General features: G+C 53.0%; 5 protein-coding genes across 5 annotated transcripts; 2 read left to right on the top strand and 3 right to left on the bottom strand.

Moving 5' to 3' along the window:
* Nucleotides 1-1,016: 1,016 nt before the first annotated feature.
* On the top strand, nucleotides 1,017-1,896 carry GCG54_00006542 (Carboxypeptidase Y; the record flags this gene model as incomplete). Its single annotated transcript, XM_045406542.1, has 2 exons — nucleotides 1,017-1,747; nucleotides 1,794-1,896. The coding sequence occupies 2 exons, from the start codon at nucleotides 1,017-1,019 to the stop codon at nucleotides 1,894-1,896; spliced, it is 834 nt and encodes a 277-aa protein (XP_045267834.1).
* A 5,748-nt stretch (nucleotides 1,897-7,644) lies between these two features.
* Nucleotides 7,645-8,881, bottom strand: GCG54_00006541 (D-xylose 1-dehydrogenase (NADP(+)); the record flags this gene model as incomplete). The annotated part of the gene is made up of 2 exons (XM_045406541.1): nucleotides 7,645-8,777; nucleotides 8,824-8,881. 2 exons carry the CDS (start codon nucleotides 8,879-8,881, stop codon nucleotides 7,645-7,647), a joined length of 1,191 nt encoding a protein of 396 aa, XP_045267833.1.
* Nucleotides 8,882-9,236: 355 nt separating this feature from the next.
* On the bottom strand, nucleotides 9,237-11,014 carry GCG54_00006540 (putative secreted lipase; the record flags this gene model as incomplete). The annotated part of the gene is made up of 2 exons (XM_045406540.1): nucleotides 9,237-10,487; nucleotides 10,550-11,014. The coding sequence occupies 2 exons, from the start codon at nucleotides 11,012-11,014 to the stop codon at nucleotides 9,237-9,239; spliced, it is 1,716 nt and encodes a 571-aa protein (XP_045267832.1).
* Nucleotides 11,015-15,135: 4,121 nt separating this feature from the next.
* On the top strand, nucleotides 15,136-15,978 carry GCG54_00006539 (uncharacterized protein; the record flags this gene model as incomplete). The annotated part of the gene is made up of 1 exon (XM_045406539.1): nucleotides 15,136-15,978. One exon carries the CDS (start codon nucleotides 15,136-15,138, stop codon nucleotides 15,976-15,978), a length of 843 nt encoding a protein of 280 aa, XP_045267831.1.
* Nucleotides 15,979-16,514: 536 nt separating this feature from the next.
* Nucleotides 16,515-17,471, bottom strand: GCG54_00006538 (uncharacterized protein; the record flags this gene model as incomplete). Its single annotated transcript, XM_045406538.1, has 1 exon — nucleotides 16,515-17,471. The coding sequence occupies one exon, from the start codon at nucleotides 17,469-17,471 to the stop codon at nucleotides 16,515-16,517; it is 957 nt and encodes a 318-aa protein (XP_045267830.1).
* Nucleotides 17,472-18,472: the final 1,001 nt, after the last annotated feature.

Below are 18,472 nucleotides of genomic sequence, written 5' to 3'. Positions count from 1 at the left end.
GGTATTAAATATATACCTTATATCTATATTATATAGTTATATATTTAAATACTACTATAACTATAATAATTAATAGTAATTAAGATATTAGTAATAAGTTTAATATATTTTATATATAATATAATAAAATATATATTATAGTATAAAATTAGCTTTTTTTTATATTTTTATATAAGTGGGAAAAAAAAGGGGGGGCGGACGCTGTTAACGCAACGGACTGTAAACTGAATCTGAGACGGATGACAATGAATCAACATATCTAATCACGAATCCAACATCGAACGTGACAAAAAGAAACCTCCCCATGTCGTGCACACATCTTTCCACAGCCACGATATTTCATTATTGCACAGAACGTGAAAATAACTACGGTCGAGCAATTTCCATACTATTCAAGAGCTAAGCCAGAGGTTCGCTGCGGGATGTACGCGTCAATAGTCTACGGCCTTATTTTCCTCATTCTTTCAGCTCATGCACAGTTTGTTGCCCAGCCAGTAGACCTCAAATCTGTCAAAGGAGCTGCTGGAACCACAGTCCGATTCAAACAAGTACCCAACGGAATATGCGAGACAGACGCGAATGTCAAAACTTTTGCCGGTTACGTCGACGTCAGCCCAACACAGCATATATACTTCTACTTGCTTGAAGCGAAGCAAAATGCGACCTCCACACCTTTGACGATCAGACTGGATGGAGGTCCGGGGGCTCCGTCCATGGCTGGAATGTTCCTCGAACTTGGGCCTTGTAGCATCGATGCTCGTGGAAGGGTGCTGGACAATCCAGACTCCTGGTCAGCTATTAGCAACTTACTGTTCATTGACCAACCAGCAACTGTTGGTTTCTCATACACCAAATTGGTTAACGGCACTATCAACCCTAAAACCGCAGAGATCATCCCGCAACAATGCACATTGGCAGATCCAATGTGTGGCACGTACTCATCGATGGATATTTCTCTGACTCCAAACTCGACGGAGGAGGCAGCTAAGGTTTTCTATCAGGTGATGCAAGGAATCATGGTCGCATTCCCTCAATATACAGCAAATGGTATACACATTACCGGTCAATCGTACGGTGGTCACTATGCACCTATTTTCGCGGACCACATCATGCTGCAAAATCAGCTTGGTGTACCCGACACCGTCAATATACCCTTGAGATCGATTTCCATTGAGGATGGGTTCATGGATAGTCGCGTACAGTTTGGTGCATATTTCAACTACTCGGTATCGCCTGGCAACCCGTACGATATCACGCCGTTCAACGATACCCTCCGTCAAAAACTCTTCACCAACATGTTTGGTACCGGAGGCTGCCAGGAGAAACAGACGGCATGTAATAGCAACCCTACAGACAAGGTATGCGCGGATGCCGATGAATTCTGCATCAAGAACGTCGAAGAGTTCTGGGACGTCAACACTGGTCGGTTCGAAAACGACATACGGTTGCTGTCACCAGCTCCCTACCCGGCACGGAATTTTATCGCATATCTCAACCGAGCCGATATCCAAGCAGCCATCGGAGCCTCCAACAACTTCACTGCCGCCTCAGTGCAAACCAGCATCGCTTTCAGCTCGACCGGCGACGACAGCCGCACAGGTGCGCTCGTCGTACAGTCAATGAAAAATCTCCTCCAACAAGGTGTCACTGTCGCGCTGTTTGTTGGTGACGCCGACTATGATAGCAACATCATCGGCGCTCAAATGGTGGCTGCTGAAGTCGGGGCCGCGAACTGGGCCTCTGCAGGGTTTGTGAACTTGTCAGCGAACAGTGACGGGCAGATTCCTGGGCAGGTTAAGCAAGCTGATGGATTTTCTTTCACGCGACTTTACTTTGCAGGGCACGTCGCGGCATTCAGCCAGCCTGAAGCCGCGCGCCGAATTCAAGAACGCGTAGTCAAAGGCGTGGATATCGCGACTGGAACAATTCCGATGGTGTTCGGGAAGAATTTGATCACAAAGGGACCGCCGGAAAGTTTATTTAAGGAGGGGATGGCGACGGTCCAGACCAAGCCTCTGCCTAAGGGTACGACATATGACCCACACACCCATCTGCCTGTCCTACCGGGACGATCAGCTGTGGTAGATATCAGTGTTGCCGCTCAGGTTGATGGGGATCAGGTCGCAATAGATCATCCGCTAGCGTTTATGACGGCGAAGAACATCAGGAAGCTGGTCAGAGAGAATAAGTCTTCATGAGAGGCTGAATAAAGTAATATGATGTTGATTGACGCACCTGGAAGTGCACCTCCGAGGGCCACTGATGGTTTCGGGGCTTCATAACTTGGGCGAGCATACTGGAGATTTAACTGCACTCCAGGGCGGGCTTCATCCCAGCACGTGGGGAATAAGTCACAGCAGACCCGGGATAAATAATCCAACATTCCAGTAATCACGAGGTAAATTTGAAAACATGACTCTCCATAGGCAGCAGGAAGTCGAACAAAGATTCCTCACTACAACTAGAATTGGTAAGAGTGCACAGAAAGTCCGTGTTCCAACCTAGAAACCTTAGTAAGACTAATGTAAATCGCCACACGTGTCTCCGTCAGCATTCTTCCTGTGTCCTGCGCGTTGGTGTCGGCGTCAGTGTTCTTTCGTTGGAATCATGCATTTCCATCTCATCCGCTAAGCTCTCTGTAGGCGTGTATATCTCTGTGGATTGGTACGTCAGCTATCAACTAATATGTGATTGTCTGCTTCATACTAAGGTGGCACTTCACACTTTCGGGCTGACTTGCGCTCAATTGTAGAGGAGGTGGAGCTTGAAGGCCGAATTGCATCTTCTTGATAAAAGCAGTTAAAAACTCCGAGAACAGTCTCAAGAAGATCGATCTCATTCTCTAGGGAGCGCATTTCATCATAAGGAAATACCCTCTCTACAATAATACTCTCTGTTAGAAATACCACGTCAGAAAGGGTGTACATCTGCGCCTTACCACATGTCCTGTACTTCTCTTTTACAACGCGCAACGCCCTTTCGACTTCTGCAGGCATTCTCAATAAGTAAAAGGACTCATTTAGTGCTAGTTTTGACCTGACATGGTTGAAAAACCCGAGACTCTGATGCAAGCGACGAAAGTTGTCGGTTTCCGGGTGCCGGATGCGGAAGTCGAATCCATCTAGAGTGTAGGGTCTCTGAACACATCTCCCTTCATTGTCTTTGTCTTCCAAGACATACCAACCAAAGCCGAAATCATGGCCACGAAAGCGTTTCTGAACAATTGCTCTGACTTGAAGAGCATCAAGCGTTGTCAAACATGCTGCGCGCGCCACGAAAACTTCCATCGTTCTGTTGCCGAGATGATAATCCCGCTTTTGTGGATCAAAAGATCTAATCTTGATAGCTTGAGGTTTGAAAGATTATCATGTGCGATTATGGTTGTAATGCGGGACTTCGAAATTTGGGAAAGTAACCAATCGTGGTTGTTGAATGTGCTTTGACGGCAGGGATATTGAGGAAGGTCCAGAATGACCATTGGTCCAGGAGACGGCCGTCTAATCTCCAGCCTGAGGACGTCGTCTACCGAGAAGCCGGATTCTTCCACCGCTCTCAGTTCCGTGATGATCCGACCGAAGAGGAATTCGAATAGTCCCTTCCAATCTGAATCTGTCCAACTGATTTCATCTTTGAGAGCAAGCATCTGCTCCTTCGTATCTCGGTCTCGTCCATATGCTGGTACAACTGAAACTTTTATCGATGTTCTCTCCGAAGGTATAAGGACGAATTCCATGGTAAAGTCACTGCCCAAGTAATCTCTTGGTAAGGGCAGGCCAGTCAGCGCCATTATTACTGTCTGTTTCGCTGAGTCGCTGCTTCCCAGAAGAACCACCCTGGGAAGGTCAATATATTGACTGAACCCTTGAAGGTGAAATTCGATCAGCTTTGCAAGCAGTTTACTTTTGTTGCTGAATGAAGAGGACATGGCGAAGCAGTCGAAACTACGGGTATAACATAATATCCCTTGATCAAATGAGTTCGTGTAGGTAGGTGAATTACGTGACAGATGCAGCAGATTGACCGGAAACATGGGAAAGTGGACGTTTTCTGTGATCGGGGGTTCACTCACGGAGACCGCGGGTAAACCTTCAACGTTAACACCTACTGACCAGTGAAAGCTGTAGATCGTGATATGGAACATTTCGTCAGCGTGTAGGCGTAATTCAAGGCAAGGAAGGCTTAGAGTCAACATTAAACCTTTGGAGGAAGACGAGAGGCGTATGGTTGTGACGATGAAAGGAACAGCATGTGGGATTGCACAGGATGTTTCGGTTGATACAGGCTTTAACGGTAAGCCAATACCATTGATCAACTTCAACTATGTCTTGTTGGTTCGAAGTTTGAGATAGAGCTCGCAAATGAAGTCAAATGCCAGTTCAAAGCGGGAGGCCCTCCAGGCAAAAAGTCTAACCACATGTGTGCCGAACCATTTGACTTACAGTTCTACAGCGGGAGGCCCACCATGTGCATCCGAACTATGATCATGCTGTTTCAAATTAAGGTTCATTGTCATGACAAACGTACCATAGTCAGGAGCGCTCGGCTTACCCTCGCTTCTTGGATGACCAACGCCTCTTTCTATTGCCAGCTTCCTACTACTGGCCAACCTGAGACATCTCGTCTGTCACAACGCGACCCATTTTAATATGGATGACTTACTATGCAATTTAAGAGTACCTAGTGACGCAATGGCTCCCTACGCTAAGGCCAGAATGCAGGCAGAATAAAGATCGTAGATGCCCCTTCATTCATGCCGGAGATCAGCCGCGAGGCGGGTCTACTGCGTTAGAACTCCGGACAAACCACGGATACTGTAAAGTTGATGTCCGACAGCTGATCTGCTCTAACGAGAACACGGCAGCATAGTGGCTCAGCGTAAAGTTCTCATTTAGTGGTATATATGCATATCTGACCGATGTAAGGAGGCTGGCTAACCGACCTACACGTGTGATATTGGAGCGGCCAGCCTGATAGACCCGGTGTTTCTCCGGTGTATCCCCGGTAGTCCGTGCTACCGAGCAATGGTAAACTCGACCACACAATCTCGAATGGCGTATCTATCTTTCTTCATTAAACGTGAGATATGCTCGCCCGACATTGGATAAAATATCTTGAAGTCTTTGACGAAGGCTGGAAACATCACTTTGCACATATTGGCAAGCGCACCGCTGAGTTGCGCATATGCGGGCGGTTACTGCCACGGATCCGTCATGGTGACACTGCGGCATTCGGCAGGAGCGATTCCGGTGTTGATATGATGAATAAAATGTAACTCGACCGCAGATTTCGTGGGAACTCAACGAGGCCATCAATCCACGATGCACGCTGCGAGACTTCACCGGAACGACGAAGCACGGCATTCTGAGACTCGCCGTCGCAAAGCCAAAAGGTTTGGAGTGTACCCCGCACTTTCTGGGATAAGTCTAGATCATTAAGAACTCTACATACAGTTTGGAAGGCCTCCCGCTTCATGCGCCTCCCTTGCCGCAAAATTCTCCTCGGGTTCAGAGGGAACAAACCTACGACAACCTGGTTACTTTGGTGTTGCTGGTTCTGATACGTCTTTTCTCATGAAAGAACTCTGGAATTTGAAAGGTCTGTTGCTGCTGCACATGATCTTCATTCTGCTAGCTGGACAGACAACTCTCCTTCACCAAAGCACAGCATCATGACAAATCCTTAGAGACCCGCTCGGTACTCGTGCATATCTATCCCTTGAAAGACCGCACATAAAGGCTGCAAGTCCAAAACAACACATGCTCAATTCTTTTCAATTACGTCCCTGACTATCAACACTCCGCCGTCATCAACGTCGCCAGAATGTCCCTCAACTCTGAAGATCATCATCTTTTAGCCAAGGCCCTACAAGATCTTGCTGTAGAGGGCTTGAGCCAGCACATCAACCTGCCGATGGTAGTCCTTTGTGGTGACAGCGATGAAGCTAAGCATACTGTCATTCAGGCCATGACTGGAGTGTCCCTACCCCAGGAATATTTCAACCACCGGTTTCCGATGGAGTTCCATCTCAGTCAGGCAGAACCAGCATCACCGACAAAGTTTAAAACTTCGATTAAAATTTCGATTGTTCCAGCACCACACAGAGATGAAGACGAAAAGAGGAGAATGATGGCGCTCCGAGACGACTTGGAGTATACTCATGGTTACTGGCATGCACTAATGACGTTCCTCATTGGTCGGACCATCGTCGAATTAGCGGATTTCTCAAACGTTACGATCGAAGACGTCCTTCGGATACAAATACAAGGCCCGCAGCTGGCATCACTCATTATTTCAGTTGTTCCTAAATGGCCACCTCACTACAACGACTACGTTCTCAACAGGGACTGGCTCTTGAAGCATGTAAGAAGCCCCCGCAGCATTACGTTAGTCGCCCACGACAATCTCCTACTTCTCAGAAAGTCGAAGATCAATCGATTTCTGCATTCCAACCTTGATGGTGGTGGAGAACGAACCAGAGCGATCTTCATCGTGCGTAAAAACTTGACTTTCGAGGAGGCAAAGCAAGTCAAAGCAATCACTTCGAACGTTTGCAGAGGTCACAAGTTTAATCTTGGATGGAAGATACTGGAAGAGCAAAACGATAACTTGAACAACTGCCCACCAACTTTAGTCGGAAGATGGTCTTTGCTCAGGGATACACTTGGAAATCCTCCCAGAGTTAGCCCGGGTTCCGGCTTGTCTTGCGACAACGTCATATCTGAATCCGAACAAGGCACGATTCTCGACATTGAGGCCATTATAGAAGAAATCAACGCCGCCTTGTTCAAATCCAGGCTGACCAGGAGACTCGCTGACGGAAGCCCCGAGGCTAGAGGAGACACGAGGAAAGAAGCAGCTTTGGAAGAAAAGTGTGCCCTACTAGAAAAGGCCCTACAGGATCTGCAGAGATTTGACCGTCGTCGGACGGTTCTCTCTTCCAGTATGGCCTCTTCTATCGTTGATGGTGAGTGGATATTTCTGTCAGGTCTCGTCTACACCTCTCTTTCTGCGTCTCTTAACTTTAGGTCGAATGCATATCGCTGACCAGCCTCTCCATAGCTGTTTTGACGCCTACAGAATCCGAAATGCATGGCTAAACCGCATTGGACCAAGCCACCAAAGCATGTCACGCCGGCCTGGTACAATGAAGGCAACGCCACCCTGTATCGTTGCTTCGGAGTCCATGAGATTTTCGGCTGAGGCGTCGCCAACGGTCAATATTTTCTCAACGAAATAAGAGATTGCGGTGATCTCACAGGATGGAGACGCGACGGGTATCATGCAGACGCCGTGGTGACGGAGAAAGAAACCCTTGAGCTGATAAAAGCGATATTACTGCTTAAGAAGGGCGTCACCATGGTCATTCGGAAAAGATTATCTGTCGAATAAATCGATAGTGACTTACTTACTTACGTAACTACATATCATCTCACCGTGCTTGCTTTAATGCTGTTTTTCTCCTTCTAAACGTATTGCTTTTATCATAAACAGTATGAGAACTTGATTTCGTATACTCGGTGTACCCGGTGTACTCGATGTGGCCGACATGCCTTGAAAGCCTCTTATACTCGACATACTCGCTATACTCGATACATCTAGCTTACTTGGCATTTTCAACGACCTCTTCATTATCCCTTCCTAAAACTATCTACCAGTGTTCAGCGGACTACACGGATCAAACTCGTCGCTCGCGATAACGTCCGGATACACAATCCCCGCTCCGCGCAAAACCTCATCCATCGTCTCCATCACCAACACACTCTCCGCCCACAGCATAATCCCACTCTCCAACCTCCCATCGCGGATGCACCTCGCACTCTCATCCGCTTCCCAAAACGTCCCATTCCCCCATTCTCGCTCTCCATCCTGCGGCTGCGGACACTCAACCACATCTTCCAAACTTTCCCCACCGTCCCCACGCTTGATGATCTTGAACGAGGCCGGCTTATACGCCGGATGAGCCACCTGAATCTCCCCCTTGGAGCCTTGTATCCGCACCGCAGGGTTCCCCGTCTCTCCGGGATCCGTCGCCACGCGCAGCGACGTAGTCGCGATCCCGACCGTCCCGTGGCGCGGAAAGTTCAGCAGTATCGCGACGGACTCGTCGATGCCGGTGTGATACTTCTGAACGGCGGCCTTCACCTCCGGCGCCTCCTTCTCCGCCTCGGGTTGCAGGTGGTAGAGGATCTGGAACACCCACGTGAGCGCGTACACCCCCAGGCCGAGTAGCACACCCCCCGCCAGCTCCGGATTTACCATGCGATGGCTGTCCTCGTAATCCAACCTCTTACCCGTCACATCGTCGCCGTCGCCATTCGCGCGCGAGAGATCCGCTGTAACGCGATACACCGTCCCAATCTCGCCCCCGCTGACTAACTCGCAAATCTGCCTGCTCAGCGGGAAGAACCGCGTCCACACGCCCTCCATGAAGAATAGCTTCCTTTCCTTTGCAGTGCGCACCAAGCAACGCGCCTGCGCGGCCGTGACGCACAGCGCCTTCTCGCAGAGGACGTGCTTCCCCGCGGTGAGTGCGAGCATGGCGTTTTGGAAGTGGTGGCTGTGCGGCGTGGCGATGTAGACGATGTCGACGGCGGGGTCGTCCACCAGGGCTTTGTACGAGCCGTACGTGTTGACACGGGAGGGGTCCGGGTGAGCGATGCGGGATAGGAAGGCGGCGGCTTTGGATGGGTCGTTTGAGGAGGAGACGGCGGTAATGGTGTGGGATACGTCGGTAACGGCGCGGGTTGATGGGTTTGTGAGAAGGTCTTTGCAGAAGTCTTGCTGGTGTTAGATTTGTTCATGGAAGGGGGATGGGGGGCTTACATTCGGACATGGCGCCGGTGGCCATGATGCCCCATCTGAGGACGAAGGGGTCCGTCATTTTGCTGGCGATGGTTTAGACCGAAGGCGTGGAAAGGTGTGGTTCGAGGTCGTACCTGAGAACACAAGTGTAAGTATGAACTCATGCCATTTTAACACATACCCGTTCACCCTCCGAGAGACATAACGGAGACGTCGGAGGACTCGGGCTTAGTCATCGCCGAGATGCGGACGCTGGCGGGAAGTTTCCCCGCACATCGCAAACTTTCGGCCTATTCAACACCGAACGTCCTCGGCTCACTCACACCCGAGCAACTTCAAAATTGTGCCAACATTATCCTTTTGGTATTCGTAACTAAAGCCATCATAAATCATCAAACATGTCCCTCAAACTCCGCGAGTCCCCAAATTACTAATTAAAAGTACAAGCTTCCAGCATTGTTCAAAATCCAGTCGGAGCTGCTCTTCCTGAAATCATCTTTGAGCGTGCTCGCCGAGTTGGCAAAGAACTGCATCATGTTCTGCCCCTGGCCCCATTGCGCCCACGTCGGGTACGCCCCGTTCAGCCCGACGTTGGGGTCCAGCGCGTACACGAAGTTGGTGTAGTACGTGCGGATGCTGCGCGCCGCGTAGTTGTCCTTGACGCCGTAGAACACCTGCAGCAGGTCCGAGCCGTGGAAGGTGCCGAGGATCGGCGTGCCGTAGTCGTACGACGCGAGGTACGACCATGCCGGCACGGACGGGTTGACCACGGCCGCGAGCTGCAGGAACACGCGGCGGGTCAGCGTGAAGACGAGGTCGCCGAGGACCGCGGCGCGCAGCTTGAAGCCCGGGAAGATCTCGTTGAGCAGGCCGGTGCGGTGTGGGCTGCCGTTGATGATGGCGTTGATGCCCGTGTCGTAGGTGGCGACGTAGGCCTTGATCTGGTCGGTGGTCGCGGTCGCGAAGTAGTAGTCCTTGAGGTACTGCACGAACTTCTCGGTGGTGGTGAGGTTCGCCTGGAAGAGGCCGAAGAGCGTGCCCTCGTCCTCCTGGTCGCCGATGATCATGGGGACCGCGGCGTACCTGCCCTCCTTGGCGAGGACGTCCGGGCTGGCGGGGAGGGCGGTGCCGTCGGGGCGCGGGAGGTAGGACAGCGCGAGGGAGTTGTACGAGAGGATGCCCGGGACGGAGGTGGCGGCGTTGAGGAAGGTGGTGTAGTCGACCTCGCGCAGGCAGGCGAGGGTGTCTGCCTTACCCGCGCAGCCGGCGTTCTTGACGACGGTGTCGTAGATGGCCTGGCCCTTGGGGCAGTCGACGGGGTCGGTGGGGGTGATGCTGCCCGAGTTCATGATGGCGCCGCGGAAGAGCGGCTTGCCCTTGTACTTGTTGTCGCCGCCGTAGAGGGCCATCTGGTCGAAGACGGAGATGGCGCCGGCGGACTCGCCCCAGATGGTGACCTTGTCGGGGTCGCCGCCGAAGGCGGCGATGTTGTCGGCGACCCACTCGAGGCCCATGCGCTGGTCGAGGAGGCCGAGGTTGGCGGAGCCGTCGGCGAGGATCTCCTTGCCGGGGAGGAAGCCGAAGCCGGCGACGCGGTAGTTGACGGCGACGAAGACGAAGGGCTTGCTGATGTCGACGCCGTGCTGGACGAGGCCGGTGCCGTCGTACATGGAGGACCATCCGAGCTGTTGGGATGAAAGTTAGCTACACGGGACGAACGCGCGGGTGTTTAGGAGTGACGACGTACCTCGAAACCACCTCCAAAGATCCAGTAGAGCACAGGCAGCTTCGCATCTGCCGTGGTGCCCTGGGGGCGGGCCACGGTGATCGTGAGGCAGTCCTCGCTCTGACCGGTAGCCGTCTGGATGAAGGGCAGGTTCGCAATGTCTCCGAGAATGTCAATGAGGGCGTTCGTGCTGGCGGAAGAGGCCACCATCTGGGGACAGGCTCCGGCCGGGCCGGTGGCGTCAAAGGTGCCGATGTTGTCGGTCAGGCGCACGGGGGGCTTCAGGCGCAGCGAGCCGGTGGGCGGCTTCGCGTAGGGGATGCCGCCGAAGGACTCGACATTGTTCATGACGTTTCCGATGACGGTGGCCGTGTCGAGGACGACGGTCGCGGTGGCAGCCCTGTCTTCCAAGGGCTGCGTGTGCTCTGAAACCGCCAAGGCGGCCCCCAGGAGGGAGAAGGACGAGACGAGGGCGGGAAGCTGCATGATGGACCGGACGGGGACTGTCGTCTAGAAATCTGGAGGAGGCAGGGAGGGGGTGAGCTGGGGATGCACCTAGTCGGTGAATGCTTGGCTGTAGTCGATCCCGGTGAGCTGTCTCGAACGCCTCAGCACAAGAGAGGCCATCGTGGAGAACGGGGACGATTGCGGGCTATTTAAGTACAATTGGACATTGGAGACTCTCGACTGTTTTGTTTTTGCTCTACTTGTCCAGTTCCCACAAATGGGAGAGCAATTGGCTCTAGGGTGGATGGATCGGTGGGAACTTCCAAGACAAACCGCACCCACCACGAGTTCAAGACATGATCCCGGGAGGGTGTGTGCGCGCGGACGGTGGATGGTGGATGGTGGTGCGCGCGTGGTGCAAGTGGCCCGTCCATTGTGCTAGCGGGAATGGAGGGTCAATTGGGAGGAGAAGGCTTCACGTCCCCGCCAATCCCTGAGTCGTGATGATCGTCCATCGGGCGGGTATCGCTGTCGTGCTGGACCTTGTCTAGCAGGTGGAATAAGACGGGGCAGAATGAGAGTGAGTAAGAAGGAAAGGAAAAAAACCGCAGAAGATTGGAACTGCAACGTTCCCCATGGGGTAGTGGGGCCTTCGGTGCCGGGGGTGCGAGATGTGATGCATCTGCTGCGAAATCGTGCCCGGTAGAGGGCAGCCGAATGACCACGGCAGTTCAAAGGGCCAGCATCTCTCGGGAGCGTCAGGAAACCCGCAACGGGAACCCAGCCTTGTGACGTAGCAACTTCACATGGGAATATGCGCGTGTCGACAGGGCCATCGCATTGTGTTTCCGCCCACCTCGGTATGTCGGGCGGCAGAATCTGGGGTGGGTTGCATTGTCCATTGTCAGCGCGAAGCTGCAGATGCGAAAGACTGACTATACGCGGTCAGCACAGGAACCAGGGGTGGTAAGGTAGACATGCGCAAGGCGGTCAACACTGGCGGCGTGGAACTTCATGCATTTTGCGTCCCGTCTTTGCGCCGTGAGCATGTGATTGTGAGACCGTTCCGCCGACGGGGACACCAGGAACCAGGAACTCCGTCCGGATGAGGAACTGATGTTCCTCTGATCTCTCGAGATGTTGGTGTGTTCGTGTGCGCGCGGCTCAGCGTGTGTGTCTCCAAACGTGTCGTGGTGGTTGCGAGCGGGTGAGCTTGGGGAAGCATAGGCGCCCTGGATCTTAGCACCTACCAACTCCACAGGTAAAAACATGCAGCGCGGCACACAATAGCGTTGTGCTACAGACGCGGGCCAAGAGGAGAGGTCCCAATAGTGTCCGCCCAAATCTACCCAGGATGCATTGATGCATGGGTTGTTCGTAGTGGGGGTGGAATGCGGGGTGATGGAGATGGGCCTTCACCTCACACTTTGCAGTTCCATCTGCGCATCCAGAAGCCCCATCCGAAAGAAGGTCGGCTGACGCAGATCGACGACCTGGATCCCTGTACCGGCACTAGCACGTCCATCCACGAGGCGCAACGACTTCGGATTTGGTATCCAACCACGGTAATGCGCCCCGAAAGGCTGTGGGGTTCTGGATCGGATTCACTGCGAAAGAATCGAGTCCCCCTCCACTCCCTCTCTTCGTTGTCGCCAACTTTTTGCTTGACCAGGCTGCCAGTTACCTGGCTCTGCGTGGTCCGCTCGTAAATTGAATCGGGGCCGCCAAAAACCGTTGGGGTTGCGCGCGGATGAGGCGGGAAATTCCACCAGTGTACTAGCTCCAAAGCAGAACATCCACAGAAAAAGAAGCCGGGCCAGGGGGAAACGAATGAATCTCCATCTCAAAAGTGCACCACACTAGCAGTAGCAGTAGCACCTCGGCGAGGAGCATTAGTGCCAGCCTCCAAAGTCTGCGCACACCTCGTACCCAGAACCTCACTGGCCGGCGGGCAGTAGGGACGTTCCCGAAAGCGAGGACCGGGCTCGCGATCTGCGAGGCACCACATTTCGCTCGCTGCCCAATGAAGAGGGCCATCGACGAGGCCCTCCGGCTACGACGGGTCGTGCATATCTCCAAAAAAGAATGTCAGCTTTCTCTTCCTCGTATGTTTGGCAGTCCGAATTGAGCTTCCAGCTCGTGCGGGACGTTCAATTTGTCCGAACACCTCGGTCCGACTAGTCCTGCCTACTAATCCCTTGAAGAGTAAGACACGCGACTGCTTTGACGACGTTCCGGAAGCATGTGTCTGGCATGTCCGAGAGTTCAGGTAGTCCAGCTGCGCGCAGCCGTCCTGTCAAATGTTGAAAAAAGAAACGCTCGCTGCAGGCTCCCTTTCTTCTTCCTCTTTTCCCATGCAAGCTTGTTCAGTGGGAATCTTGGATTTCTCGGTACGAATTCACCCAGGGAAATCCGAGCCCCGGTACCTGCCGGGGCCCGTTTGCGGCTTTTCCACACCGCTCCCGGGAGTCGTTAATATAATGTTGCGGGGCCGAAGTTGGAAGGTGCGTCACAGTTCGCTTCTCAACGCGTGTGGAGCCGATAGAAGCGCTTGCGGGATCCGTTTGTGGATTGTTTCTTGGGGAAAACTTCCAGCATCCCTTGGGTCGATTTGTGTGACCTGGGACCCGGGACCTCCAATTTTCCTTCTTGTCGATGTGAATCCCGCCCGTCTGAGCGATTTCGAGCGTGCCAAGCAACAGCTGGAGGGTCTCTGCAAGCATTCGTATCCGCAATTGTTGAGGAACTAAGAGCTTTAGGTCCCTCTCAAAACCAGTGCGCTAGCGGCCAAGACTTGGACAGAAATTTCTTCCTGGCCGTTGAATATTTCCGTTTGCAACTGGCATGTCGTTGTCTAAACTCTTTCCAGACAACGTTGCGAAGCCGCTCTTCGAAAAAGGCCGTAAATAATCTGGGTTGGGGCCTTGGGGGATCGAGTTCCTCGTGCAGTGCCACGTGCGGGACGTTGGCCCTAGCTCCCGTCCGTTAGTTTAGGGTTCAGGTGTGTGTTCAGTGGATGGACGTGCTGAGCGCATTATTTTTGACTGTCATCTGTAATGTCGCCAGCCGTACGAACCTGACTAGCAAAGTACTGCAGCGACAGATTGGCCGGATTCGTACCTGCGCTAGATCATCCAGTAAGCTCATTGAGGCGATTGTCGCGATCCAGAAGATCACTAGATACTCAGTTTTCGGCTTCACCCTGAGTCAGAAGAAACATTCTCGGAAGAGACCCAGAGTGGGGCTCAGTGCTCAGGCTGGCAGCAGCTCAGCGCACAAGAAGGGTGTCCTTGCATCAGTGTTCGGTCTCTTTAAACCCATCTCACGATATGCGCAAGATGATGGAGTGGCAGTGAGGCATGTAAGGGAGCATGTCAACTTTGAGCCGGTGTCACGGGGTCGATTGGCACCTTTGCGGTGCTATACAAGCAGGTTGGATCTCGTGGACCGCTTTTGATTGACACATATCACAATGCACAGCACGTGGCGAGTGAAAGGTGTTTGTTGTGACAGGGGCATTGACGCTGTGACCGGAGAACATTTCATAGAATGTTCCAACCGGCGCTCTGTCCCGTCCGGGCTGCGCGAAGCAACCGATCGCAATGGCGGGGCCGATCGGCCGACTCGGCTGCGCACCGGGCGACTGACCGAAGCTGACCGAGCCGGTCGGAAACCCACCGGGCTCACCTGGGAGACACCGAAAAAAAGAACCAAAAACACGCGGAAAACAATGCACAACGCACGGATCGCTCGGGACCCTTGGACCCCCTTTTAAGGTTCTTCTAAACTGAAAAAGGGCAGTTCAGCGGGTCTGCATTGACGATCCAGCGAATAATAAGCGCCAATTAAGCGAAATTGGCTGCTCGAGCTGCGGCAATCTCGAGGGGTAAGGTGAGTCCAGTGTCGCGCCCGACATCGCGATCCAATTTTTTCCCCTTCTCTCTCTTCTCACAATCCACACACCACACCAGCACGAGCTGCAGATCCAATCCATGACCCTCCTTTAGACTCGCATATCGGCCGCAACCGCGGCTGGTCCATTCCTTATCTCTCATACCAGGCCAAAAAGGCACTCGAAACAACGTCATTCCTTACGTATCAATCCAAAGGGGGACGGCCGGTTGAACCCAGGCCCCCCTGCTCACTCTTTTGAAATCACCATGCGCGGCGCCTCTCCTTCATCGCCGTCGCATCTTCTTCTCCTCCTTGCCGCCGCCGCAGCGTCCCTCTCCTCCCTCGTCCTCGCCGACGGCACCGTCTGGGCCACGCCTCACGACAGCTACTCCTCCTCCGTCGGCGTCCTCGGCTGCAAGATCAACACCGACCGTGTCGCCTACTGGCCCGGCTCCGTCGACTGCAACAACATCTGCATCTCCCTCAGCTACGCCGACCGCAACCTCAAGCTGCTGCGCATCGACCAGTCCCAGGGCGCCTACGACATCTCCTACGATGCCTGGAACTACCTCTACACCGGCAACTCCGCCAAGAAGCTGCCCGTCTCGGGCGGCCCGCTCGCCATGGAGTACAAGGAGCTGCCCGCCGACGACTGCAAGGACCTCATCAAGACCAAGAGCAAGAAGCTGCCCCTCAGCGCGTCCAACAGCATGAATTTTCTGGCGAGCTGCCTCGGCCAGGCCGACAGCTGGGTCGGCAGCAACTACGCGCTGTACAACATGCTCGACTCGGTGTGCTCGTGGGGCTACGACGAGAGCTGCGAGCTCGAGGACTGGCCGAACGCGAACCAGCCGACGTGCAAGCACTCGCTCGGCATGCCGGTGGAGCTGAAGGACGCGCCCGTGTACAACGTGCAGTACCCGTCTGGTGACGTCGTGGAGGCCTCGACGGGCGAGGTGGTGTCCACGCCCGGCGACAGCACGAGCGCCGCGGTGCCCTCGCCGACGACGTACAACAGCATGCAGAACGGCGCGTCGACGCTGGGGATGTTGACGATGTTGGCGTTCAGTTCCTTCTTCTGGACGTGTTTTGTGCTGGGGTCATGTTGATATGTTGTTTTGTGAATGATTTTTGTGAAACGAAGTTGGGAAGCGAAAGATGATACCACAAAGATACCACTTACTGATGTCATACGACGTTAATGTCAAATACTATTACCACATCGAACTGGCCTGTCATTGTCTGCGTGAATGTCTCGGGCGTTTCTTTGTTGATGACGATTTCAACGGTCGCGGCCCGGCCGAGACATCGTAAATTTGACTGACACAGACGGATCGACGCCGTTGAAAAGTTAGATGTCTCATCAATCATCTCGGTAAGCTCTAGGGTACCGCTCGGTGAGACAAACACAAATTTGATCATGATCATGTTGCGGTTCCAAGATTCAACCTTAAGGAGTCACGTCAACAAGAGCATCGGTGCAGTTGATTAAATGGGGGTTGATTTCCAGTACTTCTCACCAGCTGGGATGCTTGTTTCTAAGCAATAATGTGAAGTGCAAGGGAAAGAACAGATCTGAGCTGCGCAGGCTCCAGTATTAGAGGCGTTCTGGACAGAGGTCGCCGGTCACTAATCAACATACATCTCAGCACTCGTCTTGAAAAGCCTCAACTTGTCCGGGATCCGTTGAAGGGATGGGCCGCTCTTCCTTTCCGCCCAAATCAAATGGGTTTCGTCCTAGAACCATCTCCAAAATGATGCAAAAGGCAACGAACCCGAAAGCCATTGTCAACAACCCAAGAAGTTGAGTGACGAGCCATCCCCAGTCCCCGTTGATAGCAACCCAGACGGGGAAGCAGATGAACCCATATACGGCGCCAACTGACATTGGCGTCAAAAACATGACACCAACAACCTTCCAGCCAACAAGAAGAGACCGGTAGCGATACGCCAGGGCCGTCGCAAGGAACACGCCGATGGAGTTGGGCGCCATCCACCACCAAGGAAACATGTTCAGGATGACCAACGGCTGGTTTCCGTAGTAATGATACACCCCCATCGGCAGCAGTATCTCCTCCACCACAAGGTCCGAAATCATCATCAGGCCGAGGAACCACCACAGCGTCTTCGTAGAAGCGTTGTTCACGAGAAGCTGGAGGTTGATTTGCATCAACGAGCCGTAGCCGAACCATATCGGAATCCAGGGCGGCATCTCGCGCCCAATCAGGCGGAAGGAGGCATTTTCTGCGGGCCAGAGGTAGTATATGCAGCCGAGGACGTCGATGAACGTCTCTGGGAAGGCAATCATGGCGCCGCTGATGGGTAGGATCAGCGGGAGGAGGCTGCGCTGCTTTTGGGCGTCGCGTGCGCCGAGGGCTACGGCCGAGAGCCCGATGAGTGTCATCGCTACCATGCAGATGATGTTGTTTGTTTTGGAGTAGGGAAGGTCCGTTGGTGGAGTGGGAAGATCGAAGTTGGCGTCGACATCGTAGTCGGGACTTCCTTTCTTGGGTAAGGGGTGATGGAACGCGCCGATGAACACCAGCACAGCCGTCATGACGATTCCCACAACCAAAGCTGAAGCTCGGCGAGGATTCAGCATCATGGAAGGATTTTAGGCAAAAGACTGCCTTTAGAGACGTTTGGGTGGAAAGGTAGAGTGTTGACGTGGTGCTTCACCTGGGCACCTATGGTTATGCCAGCAAACGGAATAATTCAACGTGCTTTAAGATGAAGACACGAAGCGCTTTAGACGTTATATAGAAGTTTCCGCAATTCAGAGCGGAAGCATCGGCATGTGGATAATTTCGAAACAGACCCGTCGCCACCAAGAAGACATGAGGTTAAGTCAACATCATATTCCATGCAATAGGCAGCTCGGCGCCGAGAGGCGGGCCACGATCCACAACACGCCGTCATTCTAGACCCACCTCGCGCCCGCAAAGACCCGTGGTCCGGACAGCAGAGATCGTTCCAAGTTTATTTGTTCATTCATTTGGTCTAGTCCAAGTCTCTGCCATTAATTGAATTGATTCACACAGCTAGCCAAAATTTCGATTCCTTACTACCGCGAGCTATCCGTCAAGGCCGATGTTGGTCCATTCCCCGAAGCATGCCTTCAGTTGAAAGATGAGAGATGCAAAATGAGACGTGACTCTAGGCGAACATGGGCGCCGTGATCTTTGCTCACTTCTGGGAAGAAAATTAGAGAACGTGCAGAGACCATAGGGAGAAATTTGCTCAAGAGAAATATGTACTCGCGATCAACGGTACATGAGGCGGCACTTATATTTGGAGTCGTTTGGCAGTTATCGACTCGAATGAAGCTGGTGCTCAAGGTTCAACTGCCTACATCGCCTCTCTGTAGACTTCAATGCAATCCAAGGAAAAGGTGCAATCACGAACACAGATTCATAGTGTCGTACTTCTGTAATTGCTAGGGCTAAATAAAGCGATCTCCCACACGTATTCAACCGTTTGCCCACGGAATGCCGGCGTTCGCCTCGTGAAACGAGGCTGGAATGAATGCTCTGCTTCCCCCGTTTTCGCTTCGTAACCGCGACCTAAGATGCAAATAAACCAAGTGTTGTTGGTGTCGTTATG

This window comes from Colletotrichum gloeosporioides (assembly GCF_011800055.1).
Source record: "Colletotrichum gloeosporioides strain Lc1 chromosome Unknown consensus_19, whole genome shotgun sequence".
Classification (NCBI taxonomy): domain Eukaryota; kingdom Fungi; phylum Ascomycota; class Sordariomycetes; order Glomerellales; family Glomerellaceae; genus Colletotrichum; species Colletotrichum gloeosporioides.
Note: the sequence above shows the minus strand (reverse complement) of the source record. Positions and strands in the feature narration are given on the sequence as shown.